Raw genomic sequence first — 20,101 nt, forward strand, 5'->3', positions numbered from 1 at the left:
GCTATCATGTTAGTGTTTACCTTCTTTCTCTCCCACATTTCTTCTACAGAAATAAATAATTCAAAGAAGATTGTTGAATATTTAGCATGTTTTACATCCATTGACGACAGTAACATGTGAGACAGAGTGTTGCCACAGACACCGAGAATTAGTTTTATTAAGCAATTTAATATTTCCAGTTCACAGACTATTTATCGTGCATCAATCATCGGCGCCAAGTGTCGGACATTTTGGTCGATTTTGACCTAATAATCGTCATCCATCACTGCAGATATTGACAAAGGAAAAATCAAATTGATTTTATTATCAATCAGTTAATCTTCTTATCTTGTGGATACATTTAATAAATGTATAACGAAACCTGAAGCTTCAGAGGAGTTTGAGATTGATTGATTCTGATGTTCAGAACAGTTTAATATCCCAGTATTGCTGTTTTTGTCTAATTTACAGATTAAATCTTTCTGCATTTATCCGGTATTATAACCTAAAAGTGTACACTTTCTACATTTCTTCCTAAACTTTTAAATTTATCTTAAATTTGTCCTTTTTCTTGGGTTAATCGTCACACTACAAGTTCCCACGTGTAAGTTCTAACCTGAGATCTGGAGTTTCCAGTACGAGTGTGTTTTTTGTCACATCTGCACGCCGTACCACTCCACATACCAGCAGTGCATTTCAATCATGGACGTGACCGTAAATACAAACCACATTAAAGCACCGAGTCGGCTACGATCTGAAGAATCCGGGGATTCCCTCGACTTGCAGCAGTTCAGACATCTGCTGGTTGTTGTTTAGGACCCATGAGACCGTCTGGAGGCTGAGAGCTGAAGGTCAGAGGTTGGAGTTCATGCCGATCCAGTGTCTGATGAGCTGGTGGGCGATGGTCTGTCTGGGAGGGACGGTGAAGGCTGGACGGGTTCCTCTGAATGAGTCGATTACCTAAAAAGAAAAGTTAGATTCAAACACTCAGAAAACCAGTTTTTTATTTTATTTTTTACTTTATACTTATTTCTCTGAACTTTCTCTAAAATATTTTATTTTCAATCTACACACATTTTGCGCAGCTCAATTTATTTTCTGTAATTTTGTTCCATTTTCATTGTTGTTTTTATGACTTTTCTTGCTTATTTCATAGTTTTATCAAGTTTTTAGTTGTATTATCTATTACACCAATATCTTATTACTCTAATGATAATTATGCTAATAGTATATTTACACAGTAGTATATTTATCAATCATAACTGGTTTTATATAAAGTGTAGAATATATCATAAAAAATACATAATTTTCATTGATTACAGCTAAAGCGTCCTCCGATGAAGGCCATGAGATACGGTTGAAAGCTCAGGAAAATGTCCAGTAAGTGCGACTTGTTCTAAGAAAATGACCACGGTCACTTCTGAACGATGGCGGTTGTCGTCATTGATACTGTAATCATCATCATCATCATCATCATCATCATCATTATTATTAGTTTCTATTGTTTGTACCTGTTGCCGTGAGAACCAGCGAGCTTCCTCGATCTCGTCTTCGTCCACTTTGATGCCGGTCGACATGGCGACAGCGAGGCAGCCGATCATGAGGTTGGAGGGCATCGGCCACGGCTGGCAGGAGACGTACTGGACCGGCCCGACCTTCACCCCGCTCTCCTCCTCCACCTCCCTCCTCACCGCCTCCTCCATCGTCTCCCCTGCAGGAGAAGGAGGAGCTCCAGGTGAGGTCCGAGGTTCAGGCACTGGTTAGTCAATGTAATGTGTGTGTGTGTGTGTGTGTGTGGGGGGGGGGGGTTACCAGGCTCTATGAATCCGGCCAGACAGGAGAACATGCCGACTGGAAAGATCTTCTTCCTTCCCAGTAAACACTGGTTTCCATCAGGGTGGATCACCAGCATGATGACCACTGGGTCTGAAGACACACGTCCACAAACACATGAAGTGAAGTCTGTTCTAGTTTTAAAGTTGATATAACATTTATAATACATACGTGTGTGTGTATTCTTTATTACGGAACGTTTTTAAGTTGATTTGAATAAGTTATAATAAGTACGGCGAGTATAAATACATGTTTAGGGTGGATTTCACCATTTGCAGGTGCTTTGAGAACTACACCGTTTCTTTTTGTCTTATTCGTGTAAATGTAGGCAATCCTTGGGTGGGTTCACCCCTCTTTATTGATAGCATTGATCAGAAGCAGATCGGCGAGGAAGGTTTTCGGAGCTCCGTACCGACTCGTGGATAGCAGGTGTTGTGAACCCCCTTCAGGCTCCTGCAGTCAGAGTTCAGGCAGCTCCTCTTGTATCCTCCCTCCTCCAGCCCGGTGCCGCTGCCACACGTGGGACAGAAGCTGTAGCGGCTGTGCCAGGCCAACACCGACCGAGCCTGAGCCACAACTCCTGCGGGACAAAGAGACGTGAACATGGGAGTAGTCATATAAAATCAATTGTTTCAGGCGGGAGCGATGACGCGTCCTCCTCACCGGCCTCTTCCTCGCTGAGCTTCAGCAGGTCTCTGTTGGGCGTCTTTGGGAAGCAGCAGTTCTTCTCTCTGCAGCGTTTAAGAAGTTCGGCAGCGTCCTCATCGGTGTTGATGGCAAACCAGGCGGGAGGCTCCTGGACACCATCCACTGTCTGAGAGGAGGAAGAGGAGGGTTTTTTCCTCTTCTCCACTCCCAGGAAGATGAGCACAGTGGCAGGTTTCTGGAGAAGGTCTTTCACTGCCTCGTATCTGAACCGACACAGCTTGGTCTCAGCCTGTTAAGAGTTAGAATGACGAGGCATTAGAAAACTACGTGAACCTCTGATGTGAAAAAGTCAGACTGACCACCAATACCACTCCAAGGATGAACACTTAAATATGGGTCAATCCACGCCGGAACTCTCCAAGGCATTTGAAACATTGGATGCTACCAGTATCTTACACTTTTTGCTTCCAAATTTGCTTTTAAACTTTAGTTTTTCATTTAATACGAATACAAGTCTACTCCTGTACGCAGACGATGTGGCACTTTACTGTTATAAACCTCCCTTTGCATAACTGTTGAAAAACTTGACCTATGGCTGAAAGCTGTGGAAAAAACTGGTTTGGGGGTTTTCTTCTGTACGTATGCTTAAATAACTCCTACAGAAATGACCACCGACGTTTATTTCTCACCACTGAGAGTCAATTTTAGTGTTGATAATATTCTGCTTGTAGCCTCTGTGTCACTAATACCTGAGAGACTTTGTAACAAATGAATTTTAAATGTGTACAGCAGAACATCAGAACTAATTTCCAAACGCGTTGAACACATCAGTATGCATTCGTACCCCGGTGCTGTCGTCCTCCCGGGGGCTGCTGACCATGGGGCTGAGGTTGGAGAACAGGAGGTAGACCGTGTCCGGGTCGCTCCGTCTGTCCTCCAACCAGACCTTGTCGGTCCTCTTGGCACCCAGCCGGTCCAGCGTCTCTCTGCTGAAGTAGTTCTCCTGCTGGCGGAGGTCGGAGCCCGGCAGGACGCGCTGGCAGCCGTCGTCCGTCCGGCCCAGCAGGTTGGAGACGTGTCGGTGGCCCCAGAACTTGGCGATATCGTAGGCGCTCTGCGACGAGCTGTTCACGGAGAACTTGTCGCAGCTCCAAAGATCAAAAACAGAGAAGAGATTTTAGGAGAAGCAATCTATCTATCCATGTGTAACAGAGTATTAGTACACTGTGGTATTGCTACTTTTACTTCAACACAAGATGCTCCACCACTGTATTCACACAACAAACCACACAAATAAACCATAAGACCCGTTAGCCAGAATTACATTACAAGGTGGTGAGTTCTGGAGTTTTTCTGCCCTCTAGTGGCCAAAAACCTATTAATGCAGCTTTAAAGTGATACATCAAACACTTTATAGGTGGATTAAAGTCATATTTTGTGCATATTATTGCTTTATTGTTGCTCTCTGTACCCGTGCGACAGCAGCGCCTCCACCACATCGTAGTGTCCGTTGCGAGCGGCGAGCATCAGCGCCGTCCAGCCGCTGTGTCCCGACCGGTTGATGAGCGAGGGGCCGTGGGACAGCAGCGTGGACACCTGGATCAGGTCTCCTCGGGCCGCCGCGTCCAGAAACCTCTCCACCGCCTCCTCCTGCGCACTCAGCTGGAGGCTCGTCATCCTGGAAGTGAACCTCCCGTAAATACGTGATCGGAGACAAAAATCACCTGGGAGGGAGGGAGGTGTGATTATATAATTATATATAATTATATATAATTATATTCAGTCATTCTAAAGTGTTTAAAACCAGGATTTGAACAAAGTATTTCATTGATGATAATAAAACAAAGCTGAATGATTTATTTCGTCTCGTTAAATGATATCTGGGTCTTTGTAGGAACCTTTGAGGAGTTTAGAATCTACAAATAAAAGCTCACGTTTTGTGCAAAAACAGGATTTTAGAAATGTTTGCAAATGAAAATAAAATACTAAAATATCACATTTACATCACTATCAGCTGAGTCTCATTTCTCGTTGCTACACCTTGATTGGAGTCCACCTGTGATCAATTCCACTGATCTGGAGACGCACACACACGCACGCACGCACGCACGCACGCACGCACGCACGCACACACACACACACACACACACACACACACACACACACACACACACACACACACACACACACACACACACACACACACACACACACACACACACACACACACACACACACCTGTTTCTATAAAGCCTCATCACGTTCTCTCGTCTCGTGGAACAAACAGTTGAATTTGGCCTCAACTCTGAAGCACAACTTATTTTTTCTCTATTTGAAATGTAAAAATGTTTCTTATTCATCTGTTGAAATTCTTTAAATGACACTTAAATGGGAGCGCAAACATGCTTTCTTCCTACCACTTTTATTTTCTTTATTTGTTTTTAAAAGTACGGCCCTTTGAGCTACGTGGTCGGTATGAACTGTGCTCTACAAATATGATTAATTTGAATTATTATTATTCATGTCTGGAGGAAATCAAGGCACCGCTCGGCTGCACAGCACCAGATGAATTCATTGTGTTCATTGTGTGCATTAGTTTCCTCAGCTTGTGTTTTTCGATCGTTGCTCTTTGATTAGTTTGAAAGGTGCTAAACATCAACACAACCTGTTTTAACAGTTTTTGCTTTGTCATTATGGGCTGTTGAGTGCAGATTGATGAGGGGACATTTGTTTTGGCGTAAAGCTGCAACACAACACAAACTGAACATTGTGTGAATAAACTTTATTCGGTTTAAAAAAAAAAAGAAATGTATTGTTTGAATTGAATTGCATGACCTCGGTGTTTCCTCAGTGTTGAACGCAGATTTTTATTATTAATATTTTTAAAGTAGACCTACTCTATTTCACTTGATTAGAAAAGTGGACTCTGTACTGTTTTATTATATATGTCTCCCTCCCTCCTATTGGCGCAGACAGCTGTCAATCAATCTGTGGGGTTACGCCCACTAAAAATCGCGATCGTTACAAAATCGCAGTTTTCATGTAACAGCTTGAAACTCACGTGTTTCTCGGTTTAAATATTTCCATAATGATTCCACATGTGTGACAGAAGTCAGATTTGATATTATTCTGATTGACTGTGGTGCGTTCAGGGTCAACATGTGAGTAGTTTATTGCCAGTTAACGCATGTAAAGCATCGGGACTGTTATTTATTATGTCACAGCTGGAAATCAAAGTGACGTCAGAGTGTATCTGTATACAGTTTAAACGGAGACTCTCGGGCTCCGTCTATTTCCCGGAAATGACTTCACTGTTTTTGTTCGTGACTGCAGTCAGAACGCAACATGAACGTTTAAATAATAATAATAACGATGAAATGTATAAAAAGTGTCACCTCGCTGTGCGGCTCTGCTCGTGTTTCTCTTCCGTCCGGGAGGCAGTGTGTGTGTCTGTTGTGTTTAATAAAAGGTGACGAGCTGCGTTCAAGAGCAACAGCGACAAAGTTTACAACAATGATGCATTCAAGGTCCCCTTAAACCGTCGTATTTCTGAGAGTTACAGCGATAATATGAAACTTTCTTTTGTTGTTTTTGGTAAAAATGCCATAAAGTTAAGGAAGGTGTTGGGTATAGATTTACTGTTTGTTTTTGTTATTTTTAACTTGTAGTCTCGCATGTTTGTTTGTTTTATTTATTTATTTATTTATCGTCCTCTTTCCTTCCTGTGAATTTTTTACTGGAGATTTTATACATATAAATATATATATATATATATATATATATAACCTATTCTTATACATAGCTTATTATTTATTATTATGTTTTTATTCTTATTTGCTTTGTTGTCCTTGTTATCTTTTAAATCTATTTTGACATTAAGAATCAAACAAACACCAACAATAAAATAATGAAATAATCGTTCACATCCTAAAGCATCAGCAGCGTGAAGAGACATCTGGTTCTTAAATTATAAACTTGTTCTGTATTTGTGCTGAAGTGTTTATGAAATGATTTAGAAGAATATTTCAGTGAAAGCAAACAGTTCACATTCTGTTGCTAGCTTTGATGCTAACACACCATAATGCTCCATAAGACAAAGAATGAAAATGTCAAAACCAAAAGTTCAGAGATTCTTTGTTTGACCTATGTGGATTCATCACATCTTTATTAGTTTTTATCGTATTATATTGTGTTTATTTTGTATCTATAATCAGTTATACATTTGTGAATTTGTTATGATGGAAGTTATTTTATGCGGGCCAAATATCTATTTTTTTTTAGGGTCAAACTGTCCGTCATACATTTTTTGGTGAAGATGTTAAAAAAAAACCTTGGAGGTTGCAATTCCGAGGAGCCTCTGAATGCACCACATTTTGCACTTTGCACCGGCTTTGCAGCACTTTGTTCTGCTTCCTGCTCTCAATGCTGCTGCTGAACGCAGCCTGCAGGCTCCCTCCTCTTACACACACACACACACACACACACACACACACACACACACACACACACACACACACACACACACACACACACACACACGCAGCTCATTTTAATGACTTTATAATGTAAACTGTAGTTCATAAAACATCATTATTTAATGTGAAAAGTAACTAAAGCTGTCAGATGAAACGTAGTAAAACGTATAAAGTGGCATCAAATAGAAATAGTCCAGTGAAGTACCTCATAACTGTAGTAAATGTACTTCATTACTTTATTATCAGTTTCTTTGGAACATTTTGAAGCAGACGTGACAGAAACGTGCGGTTTCGTTAATATTTTAATAAAATAATGTACAAAATAACGTGACAGTTGGTGTTGCTACTCGACGCCTTCATCACCACCTGAACACCAGCAAACATTCTGAAATCATGATTTTATCAAAAGAAATAAACAATAAAATCAGTTAATATTTACTGAAGTTCACAATAAAAACACACAGAAGACAAATAATATATAATAATATACAGCCGGTTATTGGTGGAGATCAAATAAACAGACATTTACATGTTTAATGTGTTAATGAGACTCAAATGAAGCCGGATAGAAACACAGAATCAGATCAGATCTGTGACACAAAACATGAAGCTCGATAACATTTCAGTGTGTGTGTGTGTGTGTGTGTGTGTGTGTGTGTGTGTGTGTGTGTGTTAGGAGTAGAAGGTGAGGACACTCTGGTGGTTTCCTCGGACCAGCAGCAGGGGGGGGGCGTCCTTGGACAGAGTCTCCAGCCAGCACATGTAGAGGGCGCTGGACACCGTGCCCTTCCTGGCCAGAGGCATGCTCCTGAGGAGGGTCACAGAAGATATGAGACGCATTCAATCAATGAAACTTCATCAAAACTATGACGTAGTGTCTCAAAATAATGACTTAAAATCTCAAAATAATGAGAAAGTTTCTCAAAACAAAGTCTCATTAAGTTGAGATACTAAGTCATTAATTCGAGAACGTTTTTTTTCATCACATTGGTGGAAATGGGTTTCTATACCTCAACCACCTGGAACAGTGAAATCCTGTAGTAATAATCTAAGTATAGAATATTTAATAGTATAATATAATGTCACAGTTTTAATACATAAACTACATTTTCCTGATCATACGTTCATATACAGAAGGAACGTTTTCAACGCAGGAGTTCTACAGAGCTGTTAGTGTTTTACTTAAATAGAGAATCTGAATGTGAGAGTTTGATTTGTTCTCTCCATGATGACGCTGATGATGAAGCAGACGTCTGACGCTGATGATGAAGCAGAGGAACTCTCCTGAAGGTTCTTACATGACGATGAGCTTCGCCGCGCTCGAGTGTTCCTTCAGCAGCTCGTTCAGTCGGATCTGACGGTTGTTCTGAAAGTCAAAGACAACAGGTTGTAACGTCACAGCGGAGCAACGTGATTGGTCAGAGTTGATGTGTGTGTGTGGGGGGGGGGGGGGGCGGACCTTGGCCCTGTAGAGCTCCAGCTCGTTGTCGGTGATCCTCCAGGGCTCCTGGGCCTTCAGCCTCTCTGCAGCCTCCTGCTCCATGTCGTCCTCCCTCAGCCTGTACGGATCGATGAGCTCCTTGAAGCTCAGCTTGCTGCACGAGCACACAGCATGTTAGCAGCTGTCTGTCAACAATAGCAGCCCTCTGTTGCACTTTAGTTTTTCTAAATAATAACTTTTTTCCATTTGAATAATTTGCAAGATGCTGTAATTCTTATAAAAAGAATGTTTCTATTTCTTCCTTCTTATTCTCTTTTCTAGTAATGTTTTTATGTTTTTTTTAAATGTGTTTTCTTAATTGGACTCTGTTTGCCTGGCTCCTGTTTGGTGAGTCTGAACTTATAATTTAAAACATTTAAAACATCACACACACACACACACACACACACACACACACACACACACACACACACACACACACATATATAGCAGAGCAGAGGAAGACTCAGAGGTCAGAGGTCGTACTTGTGTTTCTTGGGTTTGGTGTTGATGTCTCCGAGGACGTGGATGTCAGAGTAGTCGATCCTGAACCTGCTGAGCAGCGTGGCCATGCTGATGGGACACACACACACACACACACACACATTGATCATCCTACAGAATGCTCTGTGTGACACGGTGACGGCTCATTGGACTCACGCTCGGCGGTCGTGGTCGATGCGGTTGATCTTCCCGCCGATGAAGACGCGGATCCTGCAGTCGCCCCATTTGCTCCTGTTGGTCAGCAGGAAGGGGATCAGCAGAGTCAGACCTGCAGACACAAGCACACACTCATCCGTCTGCTCTCTGGAAGAACTGTTCAGGACCCGTCTGCTGTCTGCTGGGACCTACTCTCTTATATTCTAATACATGTTAACATATCAGCTTACCCTCAATGACACCTGAATTAAATAAAGATTGAAATAATAATAATAATAATTAATAAATACTACTACTAAATAATAATAATAATAATAATACATCATTAATAATAATACTAATTAATGAAATTGAATGAAAACAAAAGTTTTTTTTTAAATAAACCAAACTGGCCTCCATCATCAAACAGCCACCAGACGTCGATGGTTCCTTTGCCCTGTTTCTTCTTGAACTGCTGGCTGGTCTCCAGCAGACGCTGGTCCGCCAGACTCAGAGGAGACTTGGTCTCTGTACCTGGAGATCACATGACATGATAGTCACATGACAGGATAATCACATGATAATCACATGACATGATAATCACATGATAATGACATGATAATCACATGACATGATAATCACATGACATGATAATCACATGACAGGATAATCACATGATAATCACATGATAATCACATGACATGATAATCACATGACATGATAATCACATGACATGATAATCACAGGATAATCACATGATAATCACATGACATGATAATCACATGACATGATAATCACATGACAGGATAATCACATGATAATCACATGACATGATAATCACATGACATGATAATCACAGGATAATCACATGACATGATAATCACATGACATGATAATCACATGACAGGATAATCACATGATAATCACATGACATGATAATCACAGGATAATCACATGACACGACACACGGTGAGGTTAAAGAAACACTTTGCTATCTTAATGAACCTTTATTTATCCAGGATCACACGAGCACCACATCCGATAACAGACGTATTTATATCAGAACAGCAGAAAGTTAGAAACAACACAACATTTTGTATCGTTCTTGGTGGTTTTACCTCTCATGATGAGCGGGCTGCTCTGGTTGCTGGTGGTTTTTGAAGGACAGGAATCAGAGTCGGAGTCTTTGGTCAGAATGACAGAGACCACCACCTCCTGACCGCCAGCCGGGGGCTTCTCGTGGGACGACAGGATTTCGTCTGCAGGGACAAACGGGAGACAGAGACAGAGACCGTCCATCAGCATGCTGGAGGTGGACGGACAGACATGCATGAGGAGGACAGCTGTACCTTGTCCCTGGATGTGAGAGACATCCAGTCCGTCCTGCAGACGAAGGATCACCACTCCAAACTGCAGGTCGAAGGCGTCGCTGGAACACAGAACATGAAACTTTACTGTTTCACAGGAACGATGTCCGTTTATCCAACCAAGAAAACAAGTCCTTTAGATTGATTTGATTTGACTTTAACGACGGTACAGACAGTTGCTCTCCTTTATTCTGCACTCGTTGATTTCTCGTCATCTCTGAGTGTGCAACATATTTACGTAGCTAGCTGTAGCTCTTTTTGTTAACACTTCAAACAACCAACACTCTCTCGTCTGGTCTCTCTCTCGCTCTCTCTCTCTCTTTCTCTCTCTCTCTCTCTCTCTCTCTCTCTCTCTCTCTCTCTTCTCTCTCTCTCTCTCTCTCTCTCTCTCTCTTCTCTCTCTTCTCTCTCTCTCTCTCTCTCTCTCTCTCTCTTCTCTCTCTCTCTCTCTCTCTCTCTCTCTCTCTCTCTCTCTCTCTCTCTCTCTCTCTCTCTCTCTCTCTCTCTCTCTCTCTGTCTCGGGTTGAATATCCAGCTCTTCCACTCAGAGCTCCTCCAGGAGGCCTGGAGAACTTCCGTTGTGTTGACTGGCTATGAAGCGTTTTTCTGTTGCATTTGTTTTTTCATGTATTGTAACTTTTTGACGTTGCACCGTTTTTGTATCTGCAGCATCGTTTTTTTTCATTTGCAGCTTGTTTCATTTGTAAAATTTGTTTTGGATTCTTTTTTTTGTCTTTGCATCGTTTCTGAAGCAGCAGCACGATTCTCCTGATGGAAATGTTTTTTCCTCGTTGGCCACCGTAGAACATCCTCTCTGGCTGCAGACACTAAATACTAACACTTCAACTGTGTTTGGGTGAAAAACAGAAGACGCATCCGTCCTTACTGTATCGTGTTGATGTAGATCTCCACATCTCGCATGTCTCCGTCACTCCAGTTGTTCTTGAAACCCATGACCAACGTGTTGGGCTTCAGACGGCCCAAACCCACAGCCTGAACACCAGAGAACAAGGATGGACTATAATATATACTATAGAGCATGGTGTGAAAAAGAACAAGAAGGAAAAAAATCTAAAAACGAAATCTTCAGGAATAAAAAGTCGGTGTGTGTTCGAGAAACCATTAATCTTCAACAACATATTAATAAATTAAATGTGTACTGAGTTGCAAAAGGAATCATGAATGTCTCTGCACGGTGGAGCAGCTGCAACAAACAAAGTGAATGAGTTTGACGTAGGCGTTCATACCTGCATGAGGAACTGCGCGCCGTGCCTCAGGTTGTCAGAGAACACGTGGGTGTAAAAGGCCTTCAGGCGTTTCTTATTGAGCCAGCGCTGACAGCGGGCGTGTTCCTGAGACAACTCCTTCAAGTTGGGCCGACGGGTCACCTGGAACAGAAAGAGAGAGACGGACGCTCAGCGATGTAAAGACGTTCCTGAACGACCACACGGACCGATGTTCCTCCCTACGTACCGTCCGGACGTGGGCGCAGACCATGAGGCCGACGTTCTTGGTGAAAGAATGAACCAGCTGAAGCAGAGCGGGACGAGAGTTTGGATAACCAGCCAACACCAAACACTGCGGCCTGGAAACATGTTACACAAACTGTCAGTTTTGTGTTTGATGGAAATCACAGGGTGGAAATTCTGGTGAAATTTATTTTAAAAGTTTTCCCGTTAGATTTTAATCCAAAATCTGTAAAAAGGCTTTTTTCAGATTTCTACATTTACTTTGAAAAGCTCTTTTCTATAATATTAAGATAAGATAAACCTTTATTAATCCCCAGAGGAACATGTGCATATAAAACTAAAACAAGAATAAAAAAACAAAGCGATACAAAAACATTTAGAGACAAAAATGACACGGTAAAGTGACAGTGGTGGGATCGAGATAATATTGTGAATTATTTACATCAGTATAATAATAAGGAGCCCAGATCTAACCCCTCGAGCTGACCTGAAGTTTTTGACGTGGTCCTCGACGCCGGTGAGGTTCACACAGTGAGTCAGAGCCTGGTTGTAGATCAGAGCCTGAGTGGACGAACCCCAGTTCACATCTACAGGAAACACACACACACACACACACACACACACACACACACACACACACACACACACACTCATAGTTATAGCTGTGGAGATGAAGTGATGACGTTCAGAGTCTGTGACGTGGAATAAACAAAGGCAGCAGAGCAGGACGGAGTAGAGTAGGTCGGAGGAGTGGTTACCAACATAAATGTGCAACTTTTATTCCTCTCTTTGCTGTTTTATTGTGAAATACTGGATCTGTATCAGCGATGCAGACCTTATTTAGAGGGTCAGTTATCTGCCACGATGTGATGAATCCGGTTCGTATGATATCTTCCGAAAAGTTGTTCCTTATTTTTCATGCATTTCCCTCCTGAGGAGGAGTGACGTAGAGACGTCGTATACGTCTCTGGTAGAGACCTGTCAATCACTGTAAGCCCCGCCCTAAAGCATCCCCTGCTTTATGGTCTGTTTGACTCTAAATGGACCATCATTTACTAAATGAACATCATGCTGTATTGAAGAAGACTTGAAACTAGAGATTGAGACCATAAACTCATGTTTACAATGTTTACTGAGGTAATAAATCAAGAGAGAAGTAGAGTCATTTTCTCATAGACTTCTATACAACCAGAGGAGTCGCCCCCTGGTGGACACTAGAGAGAATGCAGCTTTAACACGTGAAGCTTTGACTTCAAATTGAAGATTGCCGCCTGACTTCAAGAGAAATAGGGAGATTTTCCTATTGACTTCAATACAGTGTGACTTGTCTTGGCAGCCATCTAGTGGCCATTAGAGGAACTACACTAAAGGGAACTCTGCTTTACAATCTAGCTACCAGCTAGCAAAGACAATATGTGCGATGATGAAGTTCTCACCAGGTTTCTTGTAGCTGACGAAGATGTAGAGAGCGAGGACGATGAGCAGAGTGACCAGAGCCGCCCACCAGTTGATGACGAACATCACCACACAGCACAGGATGGCCCCGGCAAGAGACACCCACTTGTTGTAGTACTTGAAGCTGGGACGCCACCCTGTGGTGACGGACAGGAATAAAACAACAAAGAGCCGCTGATATTAACAAATGGAAACAGACCACGATGCAATGACAAAATGATTGATATCTTTAGCAGAAATAACAGTATCAGAGTTTTAGTTATGGGTTAGAAGTCAATGCCTGGGCATGTTTTTACACTTTATTATTCTTTCTTTAATTTCAATCTTATTTATATAATCTAAAATCACAAATCCTTCTTCACAATCCACTCGTTTGACACCTCTGGCTTAATCCTAAAATTAGTAAATAAATGAAACTGTGGCGTCGGTTTGCAGAGTTTACCTGGAGAGTTGGCCAAGGAGGCGTGGAAGACGGAGAAGTTAATCAGAGCGTACGAGGCCAGGAAGAAGTTGGAGATGATCGGAGCGATGACGTTCAACTGCGCTGAGAGGCAACAACAGAGAGGTTCAATATTCAAGAAGCTTTACATAGAGTTGAATCATTCAAAGAGTAAACAGAATGAAGGTTTGTGTTCGGAGCCTACCGATGAGGATGAAGGCGAGGCCGATGCCGAAGGTCAGGACGTAACCACGGAGAGGCTCGTTGTTCTTCCCATAACCCTTTGCAAACACACCCAGCCCTGGATAGATGTTGTCCTTACATAGAGCCTACGAGCACAACAGCTGTTATTCATTCATCCATTTCTTATTTCAGTTTTTCAGAAAGAGATTTGATGTTAAAACTGTTTGGGCGGAGATAAAAGTGCAGGCCTGTGTAGAGCTAAAGCTTTTTTTTGTTGTTGTCTTTGATCTTCCGTAGTGTAGAGTTAAAGTTTATTTGGAAATTAAATTTTTACCACAACTATAATTTCCGCTTTTCATTTGTACACCTCCAACAATCAGTCACGTTGCAGTTTACATTCAGGTTTTACCAAAATGTCATAATTTATCCGAACATACATTTTTGTGAAATTGTCATAATTAGCATATGGCCAAACTTGCCAATGGCAAATTTTTCACAGTGACCTCCGAACCACTAAATCCTAATAAATTCATCTCTTAGTCCAAGTGGACGCTTGTGCCAAATTTGAAGAAGTTCCCTCGAGGCGTTCCTGAGATCTCGTGTTCTCGAGAATGGATGGACGACTCGGGCCTCGGCTATCACCGGCGCAGAGGCATAAAAACAAACTATAGATACTCACGAGGGCCGTGAGATGCAGTTGAAAGCTATGAAAAAAGCTAGTAAGTTGACCTTGATTTTAGTTTTTTTTCTCAAACCAAAATGTATCTCAAATGTATTTGTTTTCTACTTTTTGTTTAGCCATTCACAAAAATACCCATTCGTTACTAATTCAGTCAGTATTTTGTGATATGACTGATATGTTATATTTATATTAATTGTCAGAGGTTCTATTCGTGTCTGTGTGAAGTCATGTTGTTGTTGGTTCATCTTGTAATAAAGAAGATTGAATTTCTGACCTGGAAGACTTTGGGCGCGCTGACCAGCGAGGCCAGAGCCGACGACAGAGTGGCTGAAAAAATCCCTGCAGAGATCAGAGGACCGAAGCCCGACACCAGACTCAGCACCTGGACAACACACACACACACACAGACACACACACACACACACGTCACATGACTCAAGTGTTTATTGGGTGAGTTGTTCAGTCGTCCCGTCCCATAAGAAGTTAGTTAGTTGGGTTGTGAGAGATTCAGACTCACCAAGAGTCAAGTTCAAGTTTACCAAAACCTCCGACTCCTCCCTTCCTGTTCTTCATGCATCATATGAACAACAATTACAGAAAAGCAGTCGTTGAGCTAAATTAATATGTATAGTAGAGAAAAACAAATCATGTAAATAATAGTTTTAACGTAAAAATGTAACAGAAATAAAATATGAAACAAAACAAACAATGGAAGGACTTTTACCCCGGAGACGCTGTGTCCCGTCAGAAACCAAAAGTCTACGTTGAATTATTTTAGCTTTTATTATGTAACTTTATTAACACCAGTTACATCACAATCGTAGTTATTTTATGTTACAAACATACCAAAACCCAAACCACAGTCTTTTACAAAACCTAACCAAATAGTTTGTCTGTGGACGTAGACCCTGTATGCAGGTAACGAGCGGAAACTACGTTTTCTGTGAACACGGAAGCTTATTTAACATGCGGAGACTGACACGCCGTCCCTGAGTTCACAACTGAATGTTATTGTGTCTTAAGATGATTATTTCTCATAATTTGTACATAGTTTTGTGTCTCGGACAGAATGTGTCACAATATTAGTTATATTGTACAAATACTAGAGGGTTACTGTTTGATACCACAATCATTCGCTTCGGACAGTAACTTAGTGAAGTGATCTGACACATATATATAACATATATATATATATATGTTATATATATATATATATATATATATATATATATATATAACATATATATAACATCATGTTTGTATTACTGACTGAACAGAAACACCTCCCAGCACCATGTGACGTCTGTTAGCATGTGAGAGGACGAGAGACACACACAGACGTTAGGTTTGTTTAACAAAGAATTATAATAAAAAAAAGGGCCAAGAGCTTCTGTCTGTAGCAACGGACAATGTGAGCGATATCAGTGTCAGTGAACTGTGTGTGTGTGTAGGTGGATGTATTCAATGCTCTCATTCAGCTCTGGCTCCAACCAGCGAGAACCTTGTGACTCAAAACAACAGTCACTATTATCACTGCTGCACTTTGTTTCTGAACAACACACACACACACACACACACACACACACACACACACACACACACACACACACACACACACACACACACACACACACACACACACACACACACACAGTGCAGGCATCTTGTATGACAACATGCAGAGAAACGAGCAGCAGAAACACTACAAAACCTGCAGGTGTTTATTTGAGTGTTAATGTCAGTTAACAGGAAAAACTTCCACACTTGATATTCCATCTTTGTCATTAAAGCAGACATATAAAATATGATATCTACATATATGTATATATATATGTATATATACATATGTATAGATACCCGGTCCAGTATTTTAGGCTGTACTGGAGGCATTTCTGATACATCGGAACAACTCTAATCCCGTCCACATTATGAAGGTTTCCTGAGCCGAGTGCGAGTCTGTTACCTGGAAGTCGTTCATCAGGCCGTACTGACAGCCTCCCTCCTTGCAGATGGAGAAGTCGTAGCCCAGCGTGCAGGCGGCGTCGGTGCAGTTCACCGTGTCGCTCACCGTGTCGTTGTGGTCGCCGGTGGCGTCCCGGACGATGCAGGAGCCTGCAGGAGGAGAGAACCGACGCACAGCAGAGCATAGTTCTGATTTAGCTCTTTTGGCATTTTTCTTTATATTTGTCTTTTATTTTCTTTCTTCAGTTTGATCAACATGAACCTTCAAAGTTACAACATGTGTGATCTCTGTCCTGAAAGTGAAACTGTAACTCAGATGTGTACAGACTATTTAACTGCATCCATTTTTATAACGGTGATTATTTTTCTTTCATGTTTCAAATTTCAAAAGACGTATTGCAGGAATGCGCGACTGTTTTCGTTTTGTTTCATCACGTTTTCTTGTGTAGCATCAATGGTCATTGTGTAACCCTTTGTTACAGAATGACATCAAATTATCCTTGAATCCTTGAAAAAGCTGCAAAAATGTAACGGTATACATCTCAATATGTTTACCAGACATTTTACACTTCGAACTGTCGTCAACGTGTTTGTGATTTTTATAAGACGAGCTGCAAATATCTACGAATCCAGGAAAACTCAACAGCATTGAATGTCAAATAAGCTACTTCAGTTGCTTACTTGATGAACTGAAGTGTATAATATTACCTGCAGAGATGGTGATAGCCACGTAGGTGATTCCGGTGATGACGATGGCCAGCAGAGTACCTTTAGGGATCGCTGACTGAGGATCCTAAAGAAGGAGATGAGATTCAAGTTTAATGTGTTCTCAGGAAATGGACCTTGAGCCTTCGAGCAGCATAAAGACTTGAAGCTGAAAGCACTTTGCGTTCCTCAAAGTCAGGCTGAATTTAAAGGAAGCTACGTTGTTGAATCCCACTGAAAGACTGTTCAACGTCCAAGACTGACGTTCAGAGGATTTTGAAGCATAGGTGAAATGTGCACAATGCGCTTCCTGTCCGCAGTTTCTGAACGTGTTTGAGAAATTGCCAATCGAGTTGCTGAATCTTGACTCATATTAGATCTAGAAGGCCTTATTTATATCAGGTTGTTCCGACTTTCATCAGTGAAATCAGAATAAGTGTTCTGACCTGTGACTACATCAAGATGAGCGCTACGACCAACACGTTACTGCAACAAGATTTTCAGCATGATCCTCATTTTCAAGTTTCTCTTCTTCATAACTACTACACATTGTTTTCTCAACCATCAATCCTCCACGATTATTACAAGAAACACTATGAAATGCAAAAATGTGAAGCTCACCGTGAGGTCTCCGGAGATGTTGGCTCCGGCGAGGATTCCGGTGGCGGCAGGAAAGAAGATGGCAAACATCGAGAAGAACGTCTCCTCCTCTCTGAAGTCTGGACCCAGGTTCTCTAAAAAGATGGCGGCTTCAGGAGGAAAAGAGCCAAAACAGAGGAACACATAGAGGTTAGAATTTAAATGTACAGTCAAAGCCAAAGATTTGGATAAAACGATAAGACTGCAGACTGACAGTGGTAGCCGAAGAATCCTTTGGGCTCTTTGCTCTCTATGGAAATGAAGCTTCCTATGAAGTAGTTGGCGATGGCTGCCAACAGGATCACCAGGAGGACAATCTGAGCCTGATGGACGGAGAGACAACAGATGTGGAAGGAGTTTTTACTCAGGAACGCTGTGGTAACTATCCCATTACTAGCAAGAACATTTGTGTTTGTTCTACTTTAGAATTGCTGATTATGGTCCTGATTGTAACTCTCAGAGATGGATTGTCAGATAGTCAGGGAATCAACCAAAGACAGTAGGATTCATCCTCTGGGGACCATGAATGTTTGTACAAAATGTAAACTTAATCTATCCAAAATATGTAGAGATGTTTCAGTCTCGACCAAAAGCAGCTGCAGGGCCTCAATAGTTAAATATGAGCATCACGTGTCCGTCTTTGAGATGTCAGCAGAGGATTCTGGGTGTTCACAGTTTTCTGTTTCGTCGTGGATTCACATTCCTACCTTGGCTTCCCACTCCATCCCAGCTACAGAGATTCCCAGCAGCAGGATGACGGTCAGAGTCCCGACGATGCGAATGTCGTTCAGCTCGTCGGTCATCAGAGCGTCAACATCCTGCAACCAACAACCAAAGCCGAACACAAGATATCAGTGTCGGGAATCGTTGCTCGATTAGACAAGACAAGATGAACGTTTGAGTGTTTCCACCAAAGTGTTCCTCACATTGAGCATCTCGACGACCGTCTCTGCGAAGCCCACCACGTACATGGCCACGGCCACGGCGTTGGCGAAGGCAAAGATGAGACCGATGGAGCCTCCGAACTCCGGCCCCAGGCTCCTGGAGATCAGGTAGTACGCTCCTCCTGGACAGCAGTGATATTGATCATTGGTTCATCGTGTGGTGGGCTTGAATTTGAAGTATGCTGGTAAAGTAACTACTTTAAAAGGACTCATTTAAAAACTTTGGACCAAGTTTCCTGAAGACTTCCTGACTGAGCCTGTAAGCAGCTGGAGCTATCATTGTTACTTCAGATATGTTTGTGATCCCATTGTTTGAGCTGGTTGATCTGAATATCTGAACATGTTTGAATGTCTGAAAGTTGGTTGTTAAAATCAAACAGCTTCGCAGCAAGTCAGAGTTTTCCACAGCTCATATTTTCGGCATGTATGGACGGGTCAAACGCAGGATTTTCACCCAGGAGACCGCTGCCCCGAGATAAACCAAGAGCAAATGTTGACTTATTGTAATTCACGTCTGTAACTTAAATAACGTTACAAACGTACTTATTTAAAATCAAACCATGATGTCGTACTAAATCTAACCAAAACGTTTGTTGCCGAAACATAACAAAGTAATTTTTTTGCATTTTGGTTTTGTTTTGTTTTGTTTAAATTTACAACGTAAACCACTGCTACCGTAATCCCTCTAAACGTAATGGAGGATGCATTTTAGTTATATAGGAATGTTATTTTGTAGGAGAAAGGGTTTTCTTTATTTTAGTGCAGCAGGTTGATGATCATCAGATAACGCTTTCAAAATAAAAGCTTGTGTACGGTTGCTGTCTCACCTCCTCGTACGAAGCCGTTGGTCGCTATGGCAGAAGTAGACAGACCCGTGATGGTGGTGACCACAGTCGCCATCAGAATGATCGCAATGGTCAGTCCTGTTGAACGAACGAACAAACCAAGAACAAATGAAGACAAACCACAAAGATTTCATTGGTTGTTAATGCAGCTCTACGGGACAAAGGAAGAAGATGTATTAGATAAGAAGATATTTACACTTCTTAGCACTTTCCTTGTTGGTTTGGTCTCTTTATGGGATTTTAAAAAATATATAGAGCGGTGTAGGTGCCAAATAATACCTCTACTTAGAAAAGCTTTATTCTCATTGGTTGGTCTGCAGGAAGAAAAGCCCCTGAAGGAGATTCCTAAAGTCAAAG

General features: G+C 41.7%; 2 protein-coding genes across 2 annotated transcripts in view; both read right to left on the minus strand.

Moving 5' to 3' along the window:
- Positions 1-180: 180 nt before the first annotated feature.
- On the minus strand, positions 181-5,929 carry nudt12 (nudix (nucleoside diphosphate linked moiety X)-type motif 12). Its single transcript, XM_079161917.1, has 8 exons — positions 5,856-5,929; positions 3,932-4,184; positions 3,305-3,608; positions 2,476-2,749; positions 2,225-2,392; positions 1,792-1,905; positions 1,491-1,690; positions 181-939 (listed from the first exon to the last, which is right to left on the minus strand). The coding sequence occupies exons 2-8, from the start codon at positions 4,135-4,137 to the stop codon at positions 832-834; spliced, it is 1,374 nt and encodes a 457-aa protein (XP_079018043.1). The 5' UTR covers positions 4,138-4,184; positions 5,856-5,929; the 3' UTR covers positions 181-831.
- Positions 5,930-7,501: 1,572 nt separating this feature from the next.
- LOC306697840 (solute carrier family 12 member 2) overlaps positions 7,502-20,101 on the minus strand; it is a gene marked incomplete at its 5' end in the record, with an annotated part of 15,395 nt that continues 2,795 nt past the window's right edge. Inside the window, 23 exons of the mRNA XM_079161912.1 lie at positions 7,502-7,743; positions 8,234-8,301; positions 8,395-8,530; positions 8,902-8,988; positions 9,076-9,187; positions 9,469-9,588; positions 10,173-10,313; positions 10,404-10,483; positions 11,308-11,414; positions 11,669-11,809; positions 11,895-12,006; positions 12,378-12,477; positions 13,327-13,482; positions 13,788-13,889; positions 13,990-14,113; positions 14,924-15,031; positions 16,613-16,761; positions 17,320-17,404; positions 17,938-18,065; positions 18,170-18,278; positions 18,663-18,773; positions 18,882-19,021; positions 19,727-19,822. Coding sequence (XP_079018038.1) covers positions 7,608-7,743; positions 8,234-8,301; positions 8,395-8,530; positions 8,902-8,988; positions 9,076-9,187; positions 9,469-9,588; positions 10,173-10,313; positions 10,404-10,483; positions 11,308-11,414; positions 11,669-11,809; positions 11,895-12,006; positions 12,378-12,477; positions 13,327-13,482; positions 13,788-13,889; positions 13,990-14,113; positions 14,924-15,031; positions 16,613-16,761; positions 17,320-17,404; positions 17,938-18,065; positions 18,170-18,278; positions 18,663-18,773; positions 18,882-19,021; positions 19,727-19,822 — 2,648 coding nt within the window. The 3' untranslated portion in view covers positions 7,502-7,607. The remainder of the gene's footprint in view (positions 7,744-8,233; positions 8,302-8,394; positions 8,531-8,901; positions 8,989-9,075; positions 9,188-9,468; positions 9,589-10,172; positions 10,314-10,403; positions 10,484-11,307; positions 11,415-11,668; positions 11,810-11,894; positions 12,007-12,377; positions 12,478-13,326; positions 13,483-13,787; positions 13,890-13,989; positions 14,114-14,923; positions 15,032-16,612; positions 16,762-17,319; positions 17,405-17,937; positions 18,066-18,169; positions 18,279-18,662; positions 18,774-18,881; positions 19,022-19,726; positions 19,823-20,101) is intronic.

Source organism: Pholis gunnellus (genome assembly GCF_910591455.1).
Source record: "Pholis gunnellus genome assembly, chromosome: 6".
NCBI lineage: Eukaryota > Metazoa > Chordata > Actinopteri > Perciformes > Pholidae > Pholis > Pholis gunnellus.

Excerpts from the sequence above, each read along its gene's own strand:
- nudt12 (XM_079161917.1), bottom strand. The coding sequence starts at position 4,137 with ATGACGAGCCTCCAGCTGAGTGCGCAGGAGGAGGCGGTGGAGAGGTTT. Across the intron at positions 2,393-2,475 it reads GCTCAGCGAGGAAGAGGCCG|GAGTTGTGGCTCAGGCTCGG; the intron begins GTGAGGAGGACG and ends TTTGTCCCGCAG. Across the intron at positions 1,691-1,791 it reads GGCCGGATTCATAGAGCCTG|GGGAGACGATGGAGGAGGCG; the intron begins GTAACCCCCCCC and ends CTTCTCCTGCAG.